At 50.4% G+C, this 24,494-nt stretch overlaps 2 protein-coding genes across 2 annotated transcripts in view; one reads left to right on the forward strand and one right to left on the reverse strand.

Annotated features, from left to right (window-relative positions):
* Window positions 1-6,886, forward strand: part of C1H3orf70 (chromosome 1 C3orf70 homolog) — a 43,475-nt gene extending 36,589 nt beyond the window's left edge. The window contains exon 2 of the mRNA XM_075968096.1: window positions 2,844-6,886. Coding sequence (XP_075824211.1) covers window positions 2,844-3,400 — 557 coding nt within the window. The 3' untranslated portion in view covers window positions 3,401-6,886. The remainder of the gene's footprint in view (window positions 1-2,843) is intronic.
* Window positions 6,887-12,322: 5,436 nt separating this feature from the next.
* Window positions 12,323-24,494, reverse strand: part of Vps8 (VPS8 subunit of CORVET complex) — a 216,249-nt gene continuing 204,077 nt past the window's right edge. The window contains exons 46-47 of the mRNA XM_075968097.1: window positions 15,521-15,601; window positions 12,323-12,877 (exon numbers count right to left, since the gene is read on the reverse strand). Coding sequence (XP_075824212.1) covers window positions 12,728-12,877; window positions 15,521-15,601 — 231 coding nt within the window. The 3' untranslated portion in view covers window positions 12,323-12,727. The remainder of the gene's footprint in view (window positions 12,878-15,520; window positions 15,602-24,494) is intronic.

The following is a 24,494-nucleotide window of genomic DNA, read 5'->3' on the forward strand; positions in this document are numbered from 1 at the left end:
CAGGGGTCACTTGGGGTGGATGAACTCAACCAGCACCCTGCAAGCTCCATAGCCTGGGCAGAAAGAGAGACTGGACCGCCATTCCCCCATTTCCTTCCCTCTGGACAGGAGACCATCCTGGTCCCAGACATCTCTCCTCAAATCCCAAGGCTGGAAACCTTCAAGGAAGAAGCTTCAACTCCAGCTTCCTCTATATCCCTGTTTCCTCTATATCCCCAATAGTTGGAGGGTAGGGTCCGCTAGGGTCCTGCTAGGGTCCGCTAGGCCAGTTGGTAGGTCTGACCTGCTCTGCATTCTCTTTTGTATGATTTCTCTCTTTCTCTCTTCTCTCTCTCTCTCTCTCTCTCTCTCTCTCTCTCTCTCTCTCTCTCTCTCTCTCTCTCTGTGTGTGTGTGTGTGTGTGTCTGTCTGTCTCTATCTTTCTTGAGACAGGGTCTTAACTTGTAGCTTTGGTGACCTGGAACTCACCCAGCTGACTTCACACTCACAGAGATGCCCCTGCTCCTGCCTTCCCAAGTGCTGGGATTAAAGGTGTAGACCTCCATGCCCAGCTCTTGCTTAGCATCTTTTGCAGATGACAGAGAAGGTCCAGGCACCTGGTCTGTTTTAGACAGAGTTCCTCAGGCAGGTGTAACCAAGTTCTTTATTCCCTGTCAAACTAGTTGAATGTTTATCCGCCTGTAGGGTCCACGTGATTTGTATTTGTGCAGACTGTCTGAACATGCTTTTTCTACATGGTACTCCAGGGTGAAGCTGATGATACTGAGTGCCACTTTAACCGCAAGCTGGCCTGGGTCTGATGGCTGGCCAGCGGTGTGGTCCGTGGCACAGCACACGGTCCTGCACACAGTTGTTCTTCTTCCATGGCTCCACATTGTGAAACCTAAGATAGTCTTCCTTGTGGAGAGAATTCCATTTGAGGATTTCCAGTCTGACCAAGACATAAAACACGAGTGATTTCCCTGGGCCAAGATGCCAATGAGAGTGATAGCATACATCCTCGATCCTCTCAGGAGAGCTGCCCCTTGGGATACTGGACACTATCTGGATTGTTTTTATTGACTAGGAGCTGCTCTGACATTGAATAAATGAATGGTAGAGGTCAGGCTAGCTCTCCTTTGGTACCGAGGACAGCTCCAGAAAAGGATGATCTGGTCCAAAATCCCGGTGGCACCAAGGCTTAAAAGCTGCCATAACGTGTGTAAAGGATGAAACCCAGCCTGACTAAATCCACTCATCTAAACAGGAAGAACACAGGGATGGGCAGGCAGGGCGTCTGACTCTACAGTTTTCAGGGCTTCCCCCTTTTAGCGTTTAAAATAGATATGATAGATAGATAGATAGATAGATAGATAGATAGATAGATAGATAGATAGATAGTGTGATAGATGATAGATGGTAGATAGGGTGTGTATGTGGTGTGTGTGTGGGTGTACCAATACCTACTCACATGTGGAGGTCAGAGGACAACCTCGGGTGTCCATCATTCGCTGTTTGAGAGAGGGTCTTCCTTGTTTGATGTTTTTCTGTGTACTCCAGGCTAGCTGGCTTTCAGCTTCTGGGATGTCTCTTCTCTCTGCATCCCTTCTCACTGTTGGGGCCACACATGCCGAGCACCTGGCTTTTCCATGGGTTCTAGGAATCCAGACTCAGGCCCTCAGGGTTGCATTCCTATTGCTTTTATCATGAGACCTCTTCCTGGACCCCTTTTGTTTTTATATTTTGAAATAATTTTAGATTTACAAGCTGGATATGGTGCGACTGCCTTTGAGCCCAGCACTTAGGAGGCAGAGGTGGGTGACTCTCTGTGAGTCTGAAGAGTGGTCTGCACTCTCGTCTGCAGAGTGAGTGAGTTCTAGGCCAGTCAGGGCTACATAGTGAAACCTGTCTCTAATAATAATAGTATAATCACTATAATTATTATGGACTTACAGACTGCCTAGTTTTAACCCATTTCCTCAGCATTTGGCTCGTGAAAGACTTCCTAAATACATGAAAGAAGAGGCTGTGGAGAGGACACGTTAAGCCTGAGCAGCTGCTGAGGGTGAGGGCATGGGAATGAGTTAAAGAGCCCCTGGGCTGCCTGCAGGCGCACCCGCCTGGTGTGGGTCAGGAAGTGGCCGTGGCATTGGTGTCTGAGAGGCACCTCCCCCTTGTGCTGCTGTGGCTATCTTTAGACAGTCGCCCTTAGCCAGCTGTGCAGGGTGGCCAGCACAGCCTGGTAAACTACCACCTGCCCAATAAATGTGTGCGTACCGACTAAAACACATCACCTGGGCCTCGGTTAGCTCAGTGGCAGCGCATGTGCCGGCCTGGTAGCAAAGTCAAACAGACACCTAGGAAGGGAAGGGCCCTCGTAGTTTTGGTGGTACACTGAAGTACCTCTAGCTTTTTAAAACATATTAAACATGTATTAACCTATTGTTAGAGATAAAAATGAAGTTATGGTTCTGTAGCCTATGTTTCTTTTCAGCTTGTGTTTACCATGCTGTCTCTGGGCACTGCGTCCAGTGTTGATGGGTGAATCGTTTAAGGTGAGGGCTTCAGGATTGTCTGCCTACTCAAGACCCATGGGAGTGGCTCAATTTTTTTGGTAGCGTTAGTGGTTGAACCCAAGGCCATGTGTAATGCTGGGTAGGCATTCCATGAGTCTCTCCTATGTTAAATTTTAGGACGTATTTCGGGTTTCTTGGACAGGGAGTACTATGACACACTGGATCTGAAGTATATTTGACAGCGCCAGGTGCTGGTGTTGCTAACTGTTTCAATCTAGATGCTGCAGCAATGCTAGGACAGTCTGTGCGGTGGTCTTAGACTTCAGCTGTGTCTTGTGTGTCCCGCAGGCAAATATGTTTATCAGCCCATGACCCCCGTGGAGCAGCTCCCAAGCACAGAGATCCCCGCGAGGCCGCGAGAACCCACCAACACCATTCAGATCTCCGTCTCACTCACTGAACACTTTTTGAAGTTTGCATCTGTCTTCCAGCCTCCACTTCCCCCCGAGTCGCCAAGGTACTGTATGATTTCCGATCTCTTCATCGACAACTATCAGGTTAAATGTATCAACGGGAAGATGTGCTATGTGCAGAAGCAGCAGGCGCCCCATTCCCAGAAGATGAGCCCCGAGGAGGTCTCTGCACACGATGCCTTAATTTCTAAAGAGAGCGACACTCCGAAACTGGACCACTGCTCCTCCCCTTCCAGTTCCGAGGACTCGGGGATCAATGCCATTGGGGCGCACTATGTGGAATCCTGTGACGAGGACACAGAAGAGGGGGCGGAACTGAGTTCCGAGGAAGATTATAGCCCCGAGAGCAGCTGGGAACCCGACGAGTGCACCCTTCTTTCCCCGTCGCAGTCTGATCTAGAAGTGATCGAAACCATGGAAACCACTGTGTAGTCAGCTGGGACCTGCCTCCAGGATCCACCCTGAGCTTCTGTACTTTGATTTGATGCGTCCTTTTCCAATACTCTTGGCATTTTCACAGCCCTGTTACTACCCATAGCAGCCCAGGGGTCTGCTAACTCGTGTTACCCTTAAAGTTATCTTGTAACTATGACATTGTTTTCTTTTGTATCTTGCTTTCTATGTGGCCTCTGGTGTCATGAGTTGTGACCCAGCCTTAATTTCACTTAGAACTTTGAGAGCGGTGGTGACCACAGAGTGTCATGGGTCGGTTGGTCACATGGAGGAGCTTCCTAGAGTGGAGGTGACTGTATTTTACCAGTAGCCCATCCTTTGTGGTGAGGGCTCTTGTTCAGCTTCCCTTTGGCATGTCATGTGACACCTCTGTTCTCCTGGTTTCGATATGGGGAGTAGCCCGCTTCAGGACACAGTGTTGCTGGCAATAATCTTTCCCTTCCTCCTTCCTGCTAGCTGTGTGGGCTCAGGACAAGAGTAGCCTCAGGAGTTACTTCCGGGAGGTCCTTGGAGGTCCCCTCATGCCACAGTTTCTATGACTGTGAGGAGAGACGGGCCTCTCCAGTTTGTGTCTAGTCCAGCTAGTGTGATGTGTGTGTATGTACATACACCAGCTTGTGCGGTGTGATGTGTGTGTATATACATACATGCAGTAGGGTAGTGGGGATTCAGAAGAGCTCAGACCTGGTTCTTACCATGAAGGGGACACACTGAGTTACAGGACACAAATCACGCAGCTCACGGCACCCAGGAGACTCTTGGAACCGGGGTAGGAGAGGTGGACGTGGCCTAGGCCAGCTGAGGAAGTTGCTACAGTGACTGAGCTGGCCCTGGGTGGATTCCACAGCATCCACTGCCCTTCGTGATTGTTTTTCAGATCAGGGAGAAGCATTTAAGTTTTATAGGTATTATATTTAGGAGGCAGCGCATCTGACATCTTAAGAAAAAAAAAACCACACTAGTTTTAGTTAGCATGGAAATGCTAAAAGACAAGTCCTTTAGGGATTAGGAATGAATCTAATAGGTTTGATTAATTCTGCTTCGTTTGGTTGTATGAAGCATTAGAATGGCTTAGATGAGAAATGGACTAGAATTTTGTATGATGCATGGGTTTTATGCAAATGCAAAGACAGTTGAAATAGCTCACTGCTGAGTCAGGAAGATGTTTTATGTAACACTTCTTCACTTTACTACGCCGGAATGCACACACGTGTGTGCTCTTTCACACACACGAAATAGTGGGTAATTCTTTCTTACATAGCTTTCTTCGAAACTCTGCCCCTGATTTGCTATATAGTGGACATTCTCGTGTGATTTTACTATCTGCCCGTTCTCCTAAATCTATGTGTGAGGCATAGCACAAATCTGGGAGCTTTAACATCTGTGAGGAGACCCACACAGCTGCAGGGGGGCGGGTGTCTCAGATCCTGTTGGTCTGAGCAGGCGCCATGGCCTCTTTGTGCTGTCAGAATCTCACACATTCCTCTCCGTTCGTGTGTCCTTGAGGGAAGGAGAGGCTCGCTGTGCTCTCGGGGCCTCCTGTATTTGGGGTTCTTCACTGTGTACTCAGGAAGAATCTGCTTTCCCAACTGGATATGGAGTCGCAGTGATTCACCACTAGCCCCTTCTTTAGGCTGACAAGCCCAGAACATTCAATGTTCAGAAGGCAGAATATGTGGCTTCCTTTGAAGGCAGTCGTTACAACCTTCTGTGCTGGAGGAGAATGTAACAAAAATCCCCACTTACTGAAATGCAAGGGCTCAAGCCAAGAAGGACCAGCAGGCACAGGGGAGGGCAGGTGGGAGCAGCCACAACTCAGCTGGAGGGTCATGCTGCTGGCCTGGGATGGCCTGGGGACATCTGGTGAGCCCTGCCTGAGGTTTGTGGTGCCTCACTGGAGGCAGGTATCTGTCACCCGGCACTCAGGGCTGTGGAGACATCACCGGGGCCATCTTCAAATGTGTGGTGAACGATCTCCTCAGATCCCCAGGTGGAGAGGCACGCAGCAGAGCTCCCCACACCTCTCTGCTGTGGGCCCACAGCCACGAGTACTAAGTTAGCTGGAGTCTACAACTCGGGCTCCATGAAAACACGGGGTCAGAGCCACGGTTCTGGAGCTTGGCTGAGTGTTGGGCTTGTGCCCTTTATCCATAACATCTGTGACTTCTGTCCAGGGTCCTATTTTCTAAACCCCGACTGCCATTCAGACTTGCCACAAATGTGATGTAATTTTTGCATTTAATAACAATTGACGATCCCATTAAATATTTGCACAATCTCTTTGTAATTAAATTCACTAAGCTTCACTTGCCAGTTTTATAAAATTGGACACGTCCCCTTGCATTCTGGGATCTCAAAATGGCCTTTTCTGAAGAAGCACACCGAGCGGTTTTTCTGTTTTAGTCTCCTAACACTGTTCATACCAGTAACTGTCTAAAATATGATTAAGCCAGAATTACTTCTCTATGCTTGCGTTCTGAAATCAGTTGAAAAGAATATAAAAAAAAATGTATAGCTTAACTTCAATTCTAGGCCTATTCTGTTCTATGTTCTATGAGAGAATTTCTCTGTAATCCTGATATTATAGTGCTGATTTGTATACCTGTATTTATAGGCACCTTAGAAAACTTAGATGCAACATGCACTATAGTCGGTAAGCACAGTTGTGTTAAATAGGCTTTTGACTAGCCCTTGTACAGTGAGAGACGGAAGCTTGCAATCTGGACCTTATAGAGTGCTGGCCTGGAGCAAGGCTTGGACCACGTAGATGGGCTTCTGTGAGAAACTGGCACTGTTGCCATTTTTTTTGAAAGCTTGTTAGGTACCAGCGTGACCCCACTAAATGCAGAATATAGTTTTCTTACCTAACCAAGATTTTAACTTTTAAGTGCGTCCATAACTTTTCTGAGAAATGACAAAGCAATTAAAAGTCCTTTTTGGGATAACTATTTGATATCTTAAAAAAAACAAGGCTTTACTTTAAAATCTGAGGTTTTTTTTCTTTTTGCCTTGTAATATTTAAGATATAAAACGAGAATTTGAGGATAACCCTGAAGAGAAGCAGTTGCTTTTCTGGAAGACGTACACCTCAAGGTGACACAGTATAGGACAGAGTAAACCCAAGCCTGGGTCTCAGCAGAACACAATGAAATACAATACAGAATAGACTAAAACCGGAGCTACACATCCCAACACAAGACAACACAGCACAACAACACATCACAACACAGCACACTATACAGAATAGACTAAAACCAGAGCTACAGCATCCCAACACAAGACAACACAGCACAACAACACATCACAACACAGCACACTATACAGAATAGACTAAAACCAGAGCTACAGCATCCCAACACAAGACAACACAGCACAACAACACACCACACCACAGCACGCTATACAGAATAGACTAAAACCGGAGCTACAGCATCCCAACACAAGACAACACAGCACAACAACACATCACAACACAGCACACTATACAGAATAGACTAAAACTGGAGCTACAGCATCCCAACACAAGACAACACAGCACAACAACACACCACACCACAGCACGCTATACAGAATAGACTAAAACCGGAGCTACGGCATCCCAACACAAGACAACACAGCACAACAACACATCACACCACAGCACGCTATACAGAATAGACTAAAACCAGAGCCACAGTGCCCACACTCAACACGGCACAACACAGTGTAAAACACTGCAAAGCCAGTGTCCCAACAGGCCGTAATACAATATAATGCAACACAACAATACAATCTAACACAAGGCAACGCACACAACACGACGTAAAACCTGAGCCATGGATATTTTCTCACAAGTCTTTGGGATCTATCGTCTTGGGAATATTCTTTGACTTCCTAACCTCACCTGCTTATCTATTTGAGATACCACACTCCTCTGGGGTTGATCAGAACAAATTCTTCTTATGCAAATTTGATTGCAACCAGACACTTTAGACAGTCAGAATATCCAATGAGCATGGTAGTGTAGATACTGCCATGTAAGCAAAAAGACACTTTTAAGTAAAATACCATTTATGTCATTGCTCTTGATTGTCCCCGAACCCTATTTTCAAAATGTTATTGTCATATTTTGACTTTTTACTTGAGGGAAATATTGGAACAGTTCTCTTTCCTTCCCCTTTGCCCAGCGGTGCTGCGAACCCAAACAGAGGACTGTGGGGCTTGGTGGGGAGGGTGTGAGTGTGCTCCCCGTGGAGGGGCGGGTGGGAGGTGAGGGGGGCACCATCACCTCTTCAGTACCCCACCGCCCTGAACGCCATATTAAACCTCAGTGTAAACACACGGGCATTTCTCAAAATGAGTTCATTTCCAAACCTCACCTTGTCGTGACTATGGTGCCTAAGCACAGTGTGCCCGAAGGGCTGGTGCAGCCCATGGAGTAGCTGTTTGTGACGGAGGGTGAAGCAGCCGGAAGCCGGTCCGGAGTCTGCAATGGCGCTCCCAGGTCCCTGTGTGCTCACGAGCATCGAGGCTAGCCATGCCTTGCAGTAGTCACGTGGTGTGCCGGGTTCTTTGGAACCTGTTTTAAAGTTTAAGCACAATGTTGACCCTTCTGTAATTTCCTAAAATTAGATTCTGTTTTCCTAAGACAGTTCAACTTTAGAGAAACATTGCTGTACAATAAATGTGGTTTTCTTTTGTACTAGAACAAACTGCTGTTGAGTTTTTGTATCGAGTGTTTACTGTGTGCTAGGAGAGAAGCAGTCTATGCCCTTTGCCCATTTACACTCTACAAAACCTGATGAGACGCAGCTAAATATTCACATGTCCCTGCTTGCCACGTGTGTTCGTTGCCAGAACTCTTTGGGAAAACTCTTGTGTTGACTCCATCAGGTTTATATGAAATAAAAATTGTATCACCCCCGAAATAATCTTTATTTCACACCAAGTTAGGCCCTTTCTCCCGTTCATGAGTGCTGTATAAGACAGCTCTATAAGACAGGGGGAGGATGAGGGAGGTGCTACCCCGTGAGACCTCAGGCTGACTCCGTCACTAAGGCCCAGGTCAAGGTTCAGTGTGGCAAGCCCAGGAACTCCATTTGATTTTGCCTGCCAGCTTCTGGGTTTACTCCATGGGACAGCCTCCCCGGGGACAGCATTAAACACACCATCAGTAGTGCGTTCACCGAGTTCCTGGTGCCGCCTCACTTCCTCTGTGGTCTTCATGGCACCCAGTGTCACAAATGAGGGCAGCTCAGAAAGTGTTACAGTGGCACCATTCATTAGTCAGGCTGGGACCCGAACCCAGAACCTTGGCCCAGGAGTCCACTCTCACGGCCTTTTGTCTGCGTTACTCCATTGCTGTCTGTAAGGCAGTGAGTGCTGCCTGAGTGGCTCACCACCCAGTGACCCAGACAGCGCTGGAGCAAGGCTGTGGTCCAGCCTCCCCTTTCTGCGTAGTGATTGCCAGCTAGTGCACGTGTGTATGCGTGCCCGGTCACCTATAAGCTCAGCATTCAGACTGGTCCATCACGTCTGCCGTTTCAGCCACGTCCTGGCCTGCACGCCAGGCTGGCTCTCCTTCCGAAAGCGCCAGCTTGTCTTCTTAGGGGATTCCTGCTGACAGTCAGTCTCATCTGCATGTGTGGTTCGCTGATTTAACTTTGCATAATTGTGCTGTAACATTCTGGAAGGCATCTTCTTGTTTGTAGTCTTACAAGTGCTGACTGCCCACACTTCTGCAGTACACCAGGCTAGCCTCTTGTCCTCAGTACAACCTGGGAACTGTTCATGCTTTTAGCTCTCGGTGTCCAGCTCAGGGCCTGTCTCTTGGCACTTGGGTTTGAGGAGAGAGGGTCAGGTGGAGATTCTTTGAGCCAGGGAGACATGATGGAAGTGAATGAACAGGTGGGCGGGTGAGATGGCTCAGCGGTCAAGAGCACTGGCTGCTCTTCCAGAGGACCCAGGTTCAATTTCCAGTACCCATATGGCAGCTTCTAACTGCCTGTAACTCCAGTCTCAGGAGATTCAACACCTTCACACAGACATACGTGCACACAAAACATGAATGCACATGAAATAAATATATAGATATATAAAGGAACAGGTAAAGATGCTGAGATACTCAGGCAGTTTTTGTTACTTTTTGGAGTTTTCTAAAATGAACCTGTATTTCCATGGCTGAAAATGGAAGTCATATTGAGCAAAGGGTCCTCATTTCCTGGGATCAGTGGTGGAAGTGGGGTGTCCAGGCAGTGGCCACATTACTGTGTGTCTGTTGAGAGACAAGGGCATTTGCTGGGAGCCTGGAGCTAGCTGGAGTCCGCTGAAGAATACGCCCTCACAGGAGCTCCAAACATGGCTGGTGCTTGTGGGCACGGGGACGTTTTCCTGTGTTCCCGGTCGGAGACTGCCTGTGAAATCTGGAGATGACGGATTAGAAAGCTTGGGTCTTGGGGAATGTCTGAGTCTCGTGGCATCTAGCCTGTCACCCGGTGTAAATCTCCAGACGATCTCTCCCAGCGCAGAGATCTGGTTCTCTGCAAGATGACGGCAAACGCTAGCACTGTAGACTCGTGGAGCACTGCAGGTTGTAGGCACATGAGGCTCACAAGCATCCCCCCCTCCACAGCAGCTTCTTCACTGTCCTTGACAACTGTGTGTGTGCATGTGCGTGTGCCCGTGTGTTGGCTGAAGCAGTCAAGACTTAAGTCAGATGTGGCGTTCACACTGCAGGGAAATACTAGGGGCAGCCCCCACTGCTCTCCTGCCAGCAAACACTAACCATACAGCTTCCTATTCCTCGCCCAAGCCCAGCCCCTGACTGCTGTGGCCACACACCTGGGCTGCCCAAGAGACCAGCATGTGGGGTATATTGCAGGGAGCATGCTCAGCCTAACCTCACCCCTCCAGTCCCAGCTGTGCCCAGCCCTAACCAGCAGCTTTACAGTGGGCCCTGCCAGGGTCAGCTACTCCCTGGCTGTGATGGGGGATGGGAGACTAATGACAGAGCCTTGCTCTTAGAGGTGAACTCAGGAAAGAAGTTTGGGGTAGATGGTGTGTGAACTATTCCCATCAGTCCATGCTTCTGAAGCTGTAACTTCACGTAGACATTCAGAAAGTCACTAAGCATCCCTAGCTTACCCCTTGGCATTGTGAAATCATCCCCAAGGTCATAACCAATAAAAATAAATGCATATATGTTCACAAAAGTCAGGTGCAAGGATGGTAAGAGGCTAGCGCCTATTGCCACAGAGGCCGCCTTGCAATGGAATGAGTCCGTTTAGACACGGTGGAATGTTGTTCAGGAGTCAGTGTTTGATTGGCAGGGCGGCACGCATGCACACACACACATGCACACACACACATGCACACACACATACACACATGCACACACACATACACACATGCACACACACATACACACATGCACACGCACGAGAACATGTGTGTAACAGCACTGAACATGTTCTTAGGAATCAGGATATTGATTGGCCTGGGGGTGGACAATCTGCCGTGGAGGTCATCTCTATGTGGTTGACCTGATACACTCACGTTACACACGGCGTTTGTGAACGTTTCTGTCCACGCCTGGGAAAAATGGCGACTTTAGGAGACAGTAGTGACACTTGTTTGAAGCCAAGCGTGGCACATGCTCGGCACTCAGAATCTGACTGTGCAAACAGAACGAAGAACACATACCCTCCTACCGCCCTGAGCAGAGGTAGAGGCAGGAAAGATTAGCAGGGCTCATGAGCAGTATTACGGGGAGTGCTCCCTCGAGCACAGACAAGGTGAGAGCCAAATGCTGCTTTCTGCTGTGTGTGTGTGTGTGTGTCTGAGAAGGGCTTCAAAAAGTATGTGCAGAGAAGCCTGGAGCCAAAAGAGGGAGCTGGGTGCCCTGGGGCAGAGGGGACATGTACTTCCATGCTGGGGCACTCCCAGGAGCTCATCTGTGCTCTGGCCTTCCCTGGAGTGGCACTGACCTACCCAGAAGGCCACACTGCAGGAGGTGTTGCTTGTACTCTGGGCACAGCTGCAGCTTTGGGAACCATTTTCCTGCAGACAGTGCTGAGTGGAAACACGGCTCTAAAAGGATCCCCATCACTCTGAATTATTTATCTGCTAAAGCATTCATCATGGATGAGCTGGCTCTCCTCCTGCAGCGCTCCTTCCCCACCCGGCAGCCATACTGGGTCACGCCTTTATAAAACATTTTCTCATACATTCCCGAGAGCTTTCTATGGCTGGAGTTCTCCAGAGGTCCCAACTGCCTTCCTTAGCTCTGGGTGTCTTTGGGGGGGGGCAGCATGGGGCAGAGCCTGGAGCCCAGCTCCTGGCTGGCAGTCCATCACGGTTCCTAATGGGGACATTTGCAGCAGCACTTCCTCTGGTTCTCTGCCCTCAAGGCTGGAGCCTCACAGTTGTCAGAAAATTCTGTAGAGGGGGCTCACCCGACCCAACGAAAGCTGTGTCCAACACTGGTGCTTCATGCCCTTGCCACCCCAGGTCCAGTGTGGCTGAAGTACAGAACAAGGCCTGCCCGCCTCAAGTGTTGGCTTTAGGGTCTCATGGCTAAAGGACAGCAATGGGACCTGGGTGTATGGTTGGGAGGGTATAGGGAGATAGTTCTGCAGTAATACCGCTTGCTAGTCAATCCCCAGAACCTACATAAAAGCTATTCAGGGCTGCATGTGCCTGGAACCCCACCATAGAGGGGCAGAGACAGATCATCCTGAGAGCTCTCTGGTCAGTGAGCATGTCCAGGCTCTTCTCTCCTTGACCACCCTGATCTGACCACAGGGGCACCTGGGTGTTGAGGCCCAAGTGGAGCCTATGACAGAGCTGCTTGTTTGAACAGTGTTAGGGTCCCTGACTTGACAGACTGACATCTGGGAACTGGCAGGCATGCAGAACCAGGACTTAAACACTGAGACATTTATTGTTTTGAAGCTTATGTCTCCTGCTCACATGGGTTTAATACAAACACCAACAGGCATGGCTGGTTCCCGACCGCTGCTCTTTCCAGGCCAAGCTTTGCTTTCCACAGTGATGTGCCCCTCCCTCCCCAGCTCCCATGTGATTCATACGGAATGCCACTGGGTAAAGGTTACTGTCCACAGCGCTGGGGAGCACTCCGAGCAAAATGGAACCGGCCTGTCTGCTGGACCGATGCTACAACAGGGAGACTGCACTGAGATGGGAGGGTGGCGGGGCGGGCACAAGGGCCTCCTCGGGGCCTCTGTGCAGGAGTTTGGAAGGCAGAGGCTGAGCTGGTCCAGGAGGCCCCTCCTGCCTCCTGCAGTGCTGGGGTCTTCCAGGGAGGCCTCAGTCTTCAGCCACAGGGGGAGGTGCGAGCTGCAGCTGGAAGTTCTCATTCTGGAAGATGCTGTTGAAAGCAGGGCCACTCTGGGAGCCCGCGAATGGCCTACAGCTGTCACCGCTGCGGTTCTGGGAGAGTTCCGTAAGGAGAGCCAGCTGCGAGGAAGAGGGCACACGTGAGGTGAGGGAGGGCACAGCCTGTGGGGGTCCTGCTCTCTGCCTACAAGGAGTGAAAAACACTCGGTTTGGATAACAAGGTGGTGTCTCCTGCAAGGGACGTCCCCCCATGAGCACAAGAAGATGCTGCTCGGGTGGAAGTGCTCCAGTCTCAGTTGCCTTCCTGTGCGCAGCCTCCCTTAGACTCTCTCCTCCGCATCTCTCCCATAGGCTTCCTGTGCACAGCCTCCCTTAGACTCTCCTCCGCATCTCTCCCATAGGCTTCTTGTGGTCCAGAATTATCATCACTGGCTTTCGCCTCTCTCTATGGTAACCTATTTGGTTTGGCCACCAAGTGACGCTCCTGGATCCCACCTCTCCACCAACACCCCCCCTCCCCCCGCATCTGTAGTCACCAGTGGCCTTGGCACTGCCCCTCGTCTGCAAATGGCTCAGTTCTGGAACACCTACCAGGAGAAACCCTTCCTGCCAGCCCCCTGGAAAGCCAGGCTGTACACCTGGCTGCCTCCTCTCGCCTAGCTGGCTTTCTGCAAGTGAGAGTCTGGCAGCCTGGTGCTCAGATGTCCTTGCCGGTCAGAGGAAATGAGTCGGTAACCAGGAGCTGGGACTCCTGCCTGCTAAGCGTCAGCACCTGGTTCTCCCACAGAGCTAACCTGAAGACTCACTCAAGGTCAGGACTTAAACCCAGAACCATGACTGGGCCTGGAGATGGAGCATGGTCCCCAAGGCTGCTCTCAGGAGCACTGCTGAGGCATCACTGGAGGGTGATGGATGCCTTTCTGTAGGGACCGCCCCCAGGGGAGCAAGTAGCAAGTAAGCCTTCAAACGCCCCAGCGCAACTGTGTGCATCTGTCTCCTGGCATCAGTCCTCTGGCATCTCTGCAAGCCACAGGGCCAGACAGGCTGGGTGCTTTTCATGGGTGATGTTTCTAGTCCTCCACAAAACCCCGAGGAGGGACTCTGAGCCACCCAGCTGTGAGTGACAGGGTAGGATTCAAACTCAGATGCATGTGGCCATTTCTGCTCAGCCAAGCTGCCTGTGGTCTTGCCTTCTGGAGGTTACATTCCCGTCACGTGTGCCCTGCTTGCCCGCCCTGACTTCCGGTTGTTCTATACATCTCACGGCACTTCCAACTCTAATCCATCAGCTCTGCAATCCAGACCTTGTGAAGGTCTGTGAGGAGATTATGCCCCAGGTTTCCAAAAGAACAGGCGATGGACACCGTGTTCAAGGGGTGTCTGCATTCTGACACCATGACAGAGACCAACCGCGGAACAGGCTCCTGTTTCTTAAGAGTCTCACTCTAGCTTCTCCTGTCTCAGCCACTAGGACATCACCGGCCCAGTGGAGAATGGTTAGAGCTCGGTGGTAGGCAGGAAGGGCCGGACTGACACCAGCCAGTTCAGTCAAACTGCAGGGTCTCATTCAGGAGACCCTGGAGGTTTCCAGAAACACAAACCGCTGTCCAGACTAACAACTCAAGAGGGAATGCCACTCTATCCCCAGTCTCTGCTCAAGAATGGTGTAAGAGCAGGGCTACATGCCCAGAGGGAGCCGGCACTAGACAAGCTCAGAAAACCCCCGGACTGGGTGGGATGCGGGTGTGACCTGGAGTGGAGGAGTTGACCTGGTCCTCTTCCCTCTTTCCAGTGGCCGGGAGCCAGCCTGGGCTATGCAGAAGGGAAGGGACAAGAAGGTTCTCACCAGTTGGACTTGCATGGCCCTGGGCTAACAGGAACCTTACCCAGGGCACAGGCAGTCTGGAGGAAAATGTCTAAGAGTACAGAAAAGATGTTTCCAGGTTTCCTGGGGAAGGCTGAGCTCAGGGTGCTGCCAGGCCTGTGCTCTCCATGCCTGGATGGGACGTGGGCCATTCCTGAAGGAAGGCAGGCTGAGAGCCTAGGGACACACTTCCTCTGCAGGACTGACTGCTCTCCTCCCACAGTTGTAAGAGACCGAGAGTTCAGCCATTCCAGTTCCCCAGTCTTCACTGCAGCTAGCTAGGTGGTCACAAACCTACCTTGTAGACAAGGGAAGGAGTATGTACAACTTCTAGCTACTGTTCCCGAAGAGAGGGCTAGCCTCATCTTCCTTTTACTCTGCTTGCTAGCTGGTACGCAGAAGCAGTGGGCAGGGCTGGACTGACCACGCTGAACTAAGTGAGCAGAAGCCTCAAGCTGGGGAGACCTGGAGGTTCAGGGATGGTGTCCCGGCTTCCCGCATTTACGCTTCCACCAGGTGCAAGCCACTGTTTTGCTTAGTATTGGTCTTCCATGGCCCAGATACAACTAAAGCAGATGTTGAGGAGGGCATGGCTGTAGGGCAGGTTTGGCAGTCTCAGATACGAACGTCCTGAAGGAGGACACAGGCTTCTAGCTTGCTCTCTATGGGAACAGGCCATGCACAGCCCACCTGTGTCCTCACGGCCCCCGCGAGGTAAGTAACAGATACCTATCTATTGCCTTTGCCTTTGCTGCAAATTCTGAGTGCCCTGGGGGCCAGGACTGGTGGGCCATGTGGTCAGAACAGGTATAACGGGCACCTTCCAAGCCAGAGCTGGAAGCAAGACTCGGAACAGTAAGTTACAAATCAGAAACAGAAACATCAACCATAACCATTACCCGAGAACTTCCTCGGTAGAGCCGGCAGAGCTGCTCGAAGGCTTGGATTTGCTGTGGATCCAGAGCAGGCTCTGAGTTTGCCTAGGGAATAAAGAACGGTCAGATCAGTCGTGACGTGTCTATTCCTGGACAGCCTCTGGCCTTCCTTACATGGACGAAGCAATACACAGTAGTTCCCTCATGTGTCTGAAGAAAATTAGTCCTGGCAGCTGGAAGGTTTGTTTGAGTATCCTTCTGAAGGCCGCTCTGATGCTCCTCCCAGCCGCATCCTCTATCTGTGAACCTAGCATCCTTCTGAAGGCCGCTCTGATGCTCCTCCCAGCCGCATCCTCTATCTGTGAACCTAGCATCCTTCTGAAGTCCTCTCTGATGCTCTCCAGCTGCATCCTTTATGTGTGGACCCTTTCCCCACCATGACCTCTGAACTCGCCCCACTCGTGGCATCCCTGAGGGCTTCTGAGCAGGTGCCTTTGGTCCATCCACTCTTGTGCACCCATAGCCATCACCTAATATGGCTCCCCCAGACAGTCTTTCTTTGCCATTTCCTTGTTCATTATAACTTCGGCTGCAAGACCAGTCTACTGCAGCTTGAAGAAGGGATGCTGGAGCACCTCTGTCATCTGTCTGTCTGTTGTCCCCTGGCCCCAGGAGCCTGCCAGTGCTGCAGCAGACTTTGTCTGACTCCTACCTGGTGAGGGAAGAGGGATTCCCAGGAAGGAGCCCTGGAGGGCAGCAGCATTTCTGAACACTAGTGCTCATCCCACATGACCTCAGAGAGTCATTTCAATCCTCCGGCCCTGGAGGTGACCCTTGGGAGGTCACTGACAGCCTGCCTCCCAACAGGCAAGGGCTCAGTCGTGCTAGCTGTTATAACTACCTCAGAGGCACCCTTGGTTAGAGGTTCATCTCTGAAGTGTTTTGTATTTGTGCATTGGGCTAGTGAAAACCGTCTGTTGTTCCCTTCACTATGAACCTTTTAGGCAGAAAGGAAAAGGGTTTCTCAGACCCCCCCATACACACACGGGCGGGGCTTCAGAGATGAAGCATGCGGGGGTTGACTTAAGCGAGAGGGTAAGCACTGAGGCCTGGTGCAGACACAGCCATGAGGAACATCGCTGAGCGCATGTGGAGTCCTGGCTGCTGCGTGCCACCAGGGGCCATCCCACCAGGGTCTCAAAAGCGCTCTGAGAAAGGTCCTGGCAGATCTGTTTTCCCAGCAGGGAGGGTATTCACTTTAATTAATTAAGTTAGTAATCTAGGGCATGTATGCATGCCATGCTTCCTGAGTGGAGGCCACAGAACAACTTACAGAAGCCAGCCTTGTCCTGCTACTATGTGAGTCCTAGGGATGGACCCAGCTTTGTCAGGTTTGGTGGCAGCAGCCTTTACACTGAGGTGTCTCACTGAGCCAGATGTGAACTTAAGATAGTATGAGATCTAGAAACTTTAAGGCATATGTAAATTGACTTTGTTCCCTTAACATTTGCACGCCCCGCCTCCCGGAGACAGCTGCCTAGGGCTTCCTGCCTTGCTGGCCCGGCCTGCAGGTACCACAGCTGTCTTCCCGCAGGAGGAAAGGAAATCAGAAGCTCCAGAAAGCAGCAGCTGAAGAGAAGAGTGCTCACATCTACCCAAACATAATGTCACAGCTGGTCTAGCGCGTGGCTGCCTCCTTCTTGGTGCGTGTGATAATATGGCAGGCTGAGGAGGTGGCTGAGGAGGTGCAGAGCACAGGAGAGTGGGGCTTGCTCATTTGGCCACACTCATTCCGGTGGATCACACAGACAGACGAAGGAGCCCCAACAACCTGAGAGTGCTGGAGCTGCCTTGACACTTGTTAAGACCCAGGTGGCCTCAGCACTATTTGGTAGAAAAAATTATACTGCAGAGAGTACGTATCACACGGCCGACAGATTTTATAAGATGTCCAAGGAGGTTCTAAGACCTGCAGGGCAGATAAATACACCAAGAGTGGCTCAAACCGAAGCCCAGCAGGGAATGCCACCACTGCTAAGGCACAACCACTGGTGAGCACGGCTCAGCACCTCTTTCAGACCCCTTAGCAGCAGTGCCCAGGCTGGGGCAGGGTACGTGCTCTGTACTGGCCGCTCTACACCACTGCCTCATCTCATCTAAGGGGCCCTCCGTGGTTATCGTGCGGCCTGGTGCTCTAGCTTTCTTTCTTATTGTGGCAAACACCCTGACAAAGAGCAGCTTTGGGAAGGGGCGTTATTAGGTTTACAGTCCAGGTTTCTGTTCATTATTTCAGTGACGTCAAGGCAGGGAACTAAAGCCTTGTGTCCACAGTTGGGGCAGATGGCACAAGCATCGTCCTTGCCGCCTAGCAGCTTTCTCCTCTCCACGTTGCTCAGGAGCCCCTTTGGGAGTGGGTGGATGGGTGGGGGTGGTAGAAGGGGATGTGGGTGGGGTGGGTATGAGTGAGGGGCGGGAGTGGAAGGGGTGCGTTGGGAGGCCCTGCTGGTCAGATGCTGCAGTCTACCATACTTCAGCAGCTCTCCCAGGGCTCGGCACAATATGGAGGACTCCTTCTCTTGTTCTGGGGGAGAGGGCGCTTCCTGCTCTCTTCCTAACCTTATCTGGAAAATGTCTCTAGGCCTAGATGTCTGACTTATCTCAAGGATGACCCCTGACACAGTTCCCTGCAAATGTTCTTCCCTTGCTGCCCACATGGTGATTAAGCAGCATATTCTAGCTATTTCCATAGGCCCATGTTGCCACTAACCCAGCTTACGATAGGAGCAGACTACTAACGCAAACTAGGGTTTGCCTCAGCTGCCACTCCAATCCTATACTCCCTACACTCTGGAATAAAGCTGAACTGTCTCACTCAAGTCATGTCCACGGGCGGGGTGCAAAGCTTTCTGTTGCAGCTTCTGCTCCTTTGTCCTTGTGGACTGGTGGCCAGTGAACTGTTAGAAGAAGGGGGGACCCCACGGATGTGTGGGTGACAGGTGTGGTGGGTGTGGGGGAGTGGTACGGTCCACAGTGGATTGGGCCCTTCTCCATCAAGTAACAATCAAGACAGTCCCCCACAGACACCCCCACAGGCTGACCTGGATTGAGATTAATTCTTCATTTACACTCAAGGTTACCAAGCTGAAAGCTGAAACCAACTGGCACAGGAGGGTTTAATAAGAAGGGTCCAGCAAGAAGCAAACAGGGCAGGGTCCTGTGGAATATTAGCTTAAGATGTGTTACACTCTTTTATGTCGTGTTTGTTTAACTCTGTGAAGCTGTGCTACTTCGCCTGTCTGAAATACCCGATTGGTCTAGTAAGGCACTAAATGGCCAATAGCAAGGCAGAAGAGGGATGGGCTGGCAAACAGAGAATAGACGAAAAAGAAGCAAGAGAACAAGAAGGGAAGAATACTAGGGGCCAGCCACCCAGCCACCCAGCCGCACAGCCGCACAGCCACCCAGCCACCCAGCAACACAGCCACCCAGCCGCACAGCCACCCGGCCACCCAGCTGCACAGCCACCCAGCCGCACAGCCGCACAGCCACCCAGCCACCCAGCCGCACAGCCGCACAGCCACCCAGCCGCACAGCCACCCAGCCACCCAGCCGCACAGCCACCCGGCCACACAGCCACCCAGCCAGCCAGCCACCCAGCCGCACAGCCACCCAGCCGCACAGCCACCCGGCCAGCCAGCCACCCAGCCGCACAGCCACCCAGCCGCACAGCCACCCAGCCGCACAGCCACCCAGCCTCACAGCCACACAGCCGCACAGCCACCCAGCCTCACAGCCGCATAGCTGCACAGCCGCACAGCCACCCGGCCACCCAGCCACCCGGCCGCACAGCCACCCAGCCACCCAGCCGCACAGCCACCCAGCCACCCAGCCGCACAGCCGCACAGCCACACAGCCACCCAGCCGCACAGCCACCCAGCCACCCAGCCGCACAGCCGCACAGCCGCACAGCCACACAGCCACCCAGCCGCACAGCCACCCAGCCACCCAGCCGCACAGCCGCACAGCCGCACAGCCACACAGCCACCCAGCCGCACAGCCACCCAGCTAGTCACAGAGTAAAAGTGAGAGTAACACACAGAAGAAAAGGAAAAAGCCCAGAGGCAAAAGGTAGTGGGATAATTTAAGGAATGTTGGTTAGAAATAAGCCAACCAAGGCCAGGCATTTATAAGTAATAATAAGCCTCTGTGTGTGATTTATTTGGGAGCTGGGTGGCGGGCCCCTAAAAGGGTCAAACAGCAAAAAACGACCAACACAGGAAAACACTAGGGAAGGGAGGCCATTTGAAAAAGACGCTGCAAAAGCCAAGTGACCACAGGGCAGAGCAGCGACAGCAAGGAAAGCAGCCGCCTTATGGAGATACTGTCTTTGGCCTAAAGAAAATACTGGATCATGTATCAAATGTCATTAAACTACACTTCACATAGAATCACATCATGATGGAGAACGCAGAGGCCCTGCCACTTCTGAAGAGCTACGGAAAGTTCCCTCAGACCCTGTAAAAGAAAACTTGTTTTGGACACTGTGATCTCTTAAGCTTTTGTTATTGTGTTTGTTTCCTTCCTTCCTTCCCTCCCTCCCTCTCTCCCTCCCTCCCTCCCTCCCTCCCCTCAACCAGGTCTCCCTGTGCCTCAAACACGTATTAAGCCTCTCTCTGCCTCCTTAGCGGCTGGGCCCAGTACATGCCACCTTGTTTAGATCAAATGGTCTGCTATCCGAGGGCAGGACCACACACGGCAGCCTGATCGTTAGTACCAAGCTCAGGCTGAAGCAGCTCTGGAATGAAGATCTGCCCATCAGATGGCCAGAGACAGCATTCTCGCTTCTTCCTTACTCAATAGGAGAACCGCCTCCTCCTGGATTCTAGCTGAGTGGCTCTGGAGATATTTAGTGTCTCTAGTCTGTTTTGTTATCTACGAAGCTCAACCTTGCAAAGCTATCACGAGACTTACAGACTGTATGGACCTGGTGCCCATTTGATGTTTAATGACGGTAGGCGTAACTGTGAATGAGTGTCTTGTGTTGGAAGTGCCTGGGAGAAAGCACAGTGGGCTGGGGCGGACACCTGAGCTCTCACCTGCTCACAGTTTCCCGTGAGCACCACTGGACCCAAGCTCAGTGTAATTCAGAGCATTGCTACTATGCACCAAAGTCTACCATCCAGGGAATGTGTATTTATGGCAGGGGAGCTTCAAGGCACACAGTGGTATTTACTGAAGCCAATCATGGCTTATAGTGCGAATCAAAAGCAAACTAGGGCAGCCAACTAGAGGCACTGCCACAGAACAGCCCTGCAGGGAAATGAGATTCAGTGAAAAGATGCTGTACAGGAAAACTAGTCTGCCAAGTCAGTGTCATGCACATGGGAAAGTGGGAGCCACAAGCATTCCACCCAAAACTTCTGGAAATGAGCAACACTTTCAGCAGAGGCAGGACACACAGCCAAGTTAAATGACAGCCTTCCTGCATGCCAGTCACAAGCAATCTAAGGAAGAGATCGCGGGCGCGCTTCTATTCACAATAGCCTCAAAAATTAAAATATCTAGGAATGAGCATAACCAAGTAGGTAAAAACCTTGACAATTTTTGAAAACTTAAAAATTCTGATGAAAGAGTCTGAGAACACTAGAGGATGGATTAGCAGCATTAATACTGTGAAGATGACCTTCCTACCAAAGTCAAGGCAACCCCAACTAAAATCCCTACAGAAAAACAATAAAAAGACATTCTAAAATTCTGTACAACACAAAGGTGTGGGGAAAGTCTTTCTAAACAGGACTCCATTTGCTGAGGAATTGAGGCCAACAGCTGACAAATGAGACTTCATAAAACTAAAATGCTTCTGCGCAGCGAAGGAAACAACCAGTGAAGAGGACGCCCGCAGAGTAGGAGGGAACCTTTGTCATCTACACTGAGATAGAGGATTAATGTCTAGACCACAAAGAACTCAAAAAACAGTAAGACAAACAAGCAAAATGACTCAAAACAAGCAAACAAACAAACAAAACAGGCTATAGATCTGAACAAAGAGGTCTCAAAAGACGAAATAAAACTGGTTAAGAAATACCCTCAAAAGTGTTCAGCTCAAGGCATGGTGGCATATGCCTTTAATCTCAGAAGGCAGAAGCAGGTGGATGTCTGTGAGTTAGAGCACATAGTGAGACCTTGTAGACACTGTTCCCACTCCGCCAAAATGCTTAACATCCTTAGCAATCAAGCAAATGCAAATTCGAGTCAGTGTACCCCTCACCCTCCCTAGAGCTCCATCTGCATGGTTTCTACTCTGCTGGCTTTTGTGGTCACTTTATGATATATACTCAGTTCTAAAGATTCAGGGCTAGGATCCATGTATGACAGAGACTATACGGCATTCGTATTCACTCAGCACAATACTTTCCAGTTCTATAGATTTACCTGCAAAGTTTTATTTTTCTTGATAGCCGAATAGTATTCCATAGTGAGTGTGTGTGTGTGTGTGTGTCACACTTCCATCATCTCAGCAGAAGGGACCATCTCCTGCTCTTGTGAACAGAGTGGAGATGAACATGGCTGAGCAGCACCTGTGGAGCAGAGTGTCGAGTCCTTTGTATGCTGGGTCAAACTTACTTTTAGTTTATTTATTTATTGAAAGAATTTACCGCACTGACTTCCTCAGTGGCTACAGCAGTTTGTGACAGCATCAGTACTGAAGAAAGGCTGTCTTTCCCCTACATTCTCACCAATATTTGTTATCTGTTGTTCACTGACTGACCATTCTGACTGTGTTATCAACAACTGTCCACCTGAACTTAAGGCCTACTTAAAAAAGGAGTTCACACCTGGTACCATAAGCCTAGCCAGCTACAACAGCTGGAGAGGTCCTAGGCCTAGAGCAGACCCTCTTATTGCCATTTTCCTAAACCAGTATAACTTCTAACTGTATATTTCTGCAATAGCACCTAGTTGGAAATCTACAATGCTACCTAAACAACTAAGGCTATTGGGAAAATTACAGAGAAGGGGATGGAGACACTGTAAGATCCAAAGAATCATGATAATGTCTTGTAGAAATATCAAGATAGTATCTTCTAGACATTTCAGGGATGCTGTCCCCATGAAATCCCAACAGTGTGGTCACCTAAACAAGACCTGTATAACGACAATACCAGTTGACGTGACAATGTGTATGGGGACAGTTCTAAAAGGCTCTACCCCAAGACGAAGAGCTATAGGCAATCAATGGCTGCTGAGGAAGGAAGAATCAGCTTTCTCCAGGGACAAGTCCCTCGATAGGCTTTCCAATCCTACAGTCAACCCTAAACACGTATGCATACAAATGACACTAAATGGATTCAATAGGTTGTATGCATGTATGCATGCGTATGTATGTGTATATATGCATGTATATATATATATATATATATATATATATATATATATATATATATAAAACAACAATAATTAAAGAAGGTCATGGATTTGAGAGGGATTAGGGACACAGGAGGAGTTAGAGAGGAGAGAGGAAAAGATGGAAATAGTCACATATTTGTAAAAAAAATTATTAAAAAATTACAATTTAGATTAAAAAGAAAATGGGAGGAAAAACAAACCCAAATAAAACCCTGAGCAGTGTGGCAAGCCACAGCACAGAGCCCTTCCCCATGTCCCAAACCATTCCAGAGGAGAAGCGACTGGTGCTAACTCACAGCAAGTTTATTTCCAGGTGATGAAGTCCACTGCTGAGGGCTGGAAGTTAAATTGGAGCTGAACATTTTAGGGGAAGAAACAGTGCCACCCTGGAAATGACCTGCAATGCTCAGCATTAAAGTAAATCCGCTCGAAAATGAGGTCTTGGTGATCTGCAAGAGCCCTGGGGAGAGGCAAGTGAGGTGAGCACAGCATGCCGACGGGCGGGCTGCAAAGTGGGTGACTCACAGAGGTGCTGTGAGCGAGCTGTAATTACATCCGCCAGAGAAAACCAACCAGGGCATTCCGGACCCATAGCCCTCTGAGCCACAGAACCAGCTTCACTGCAGAAGCAGCTGAGCCAGCTCCACCCTGTACTCCCAGGAGGGATGTGAGGCTAGGGAGCCTGCACGCGATCCTTCCAAGCACACACAAGAGCACGAATGGGCACAGAAAGCTGCACTCTGCTTGTTCGTTTCTTGCTCATAATCCACATGCGAAAATTTCATTTCCTAATCGTCTTCCCACCTAACATGCTTCAGAGAGCCTTGGGCACTTGGTGTACTGAGCCAACACAGCCTGTGTCTTCCATGGGCAGAACCATAATCTGCTGGGGTACGAGTGCAACAAAAAACTGCAATTCTGCTGTTCTCCTGCCTGACCTCAACTTCACTTTGAAACCTGTTATCATCATAATCAGCTGCAGCCTTCAGCCAGACTTTTGCTACCATCTGAGCTGTTCCAACCGAGAGCCCTAACCATTTAAAGCTCTCTGGCCTCAAAGGTAAGAGCAAACGGCAGCTCCTGCTCTGCAAACAGAAAGCGCCCTTCCTGAAGGTCCAACACCGTATGCTCTCACACCGCGTACCCGACCCTCCAGGCCCTCCTATGTCCCAGTGACTCAACACTCCACAGGTCACAGCTAATAATGAGTTAGATAATGAGATAACACTCGGACAATTAAGCTGCCTGAGAAAGTGACGAACAGGGCGGGAAGGTTGAAGAGGCAGTCGGGGCTCTAGGGACGGACACACAAATGCTGGCAGTGCTGGCTGAAGCTTCTGTGTCGGGCAAGGAGCAGCCAGCAGGACTGCCGCAGGCCAGTGTGGCTGCTGGGCGCCGGCCATCTCTGCAGCACTCTATGCACTGTCTCTTCAGGCCCCACTGCACCCTACAAGGGACTTCTGTTGCTGTCACTTAACGATGTGCCAAAGGTCACACCTGTGGAGGAACACGGACCTGAATGGAGGCAATCAAGTTCCAGGGACTTCTTTACCTGTCATGGTCTCAGTATCAGTCTGACAAAAACAGTCAC

The sequence above is a fragment of the Microtus pennsylvanicus genome, chromosome 1 (assembly GCF_037038515.1).
Source record: "Microtus pennsylvanicus isolate mMicPen1 chromosome 1, mMicPen1.hap1, whole genome shotgun sequence".
In the NCBI taxonomy this organism is placed as follows: domain Eukaryota; kingdom Metazoa; phylum Chordata; class Mammalia; order Rodentia; family Cricetidae; genus Microtus; species Microtus pennsylvanicus.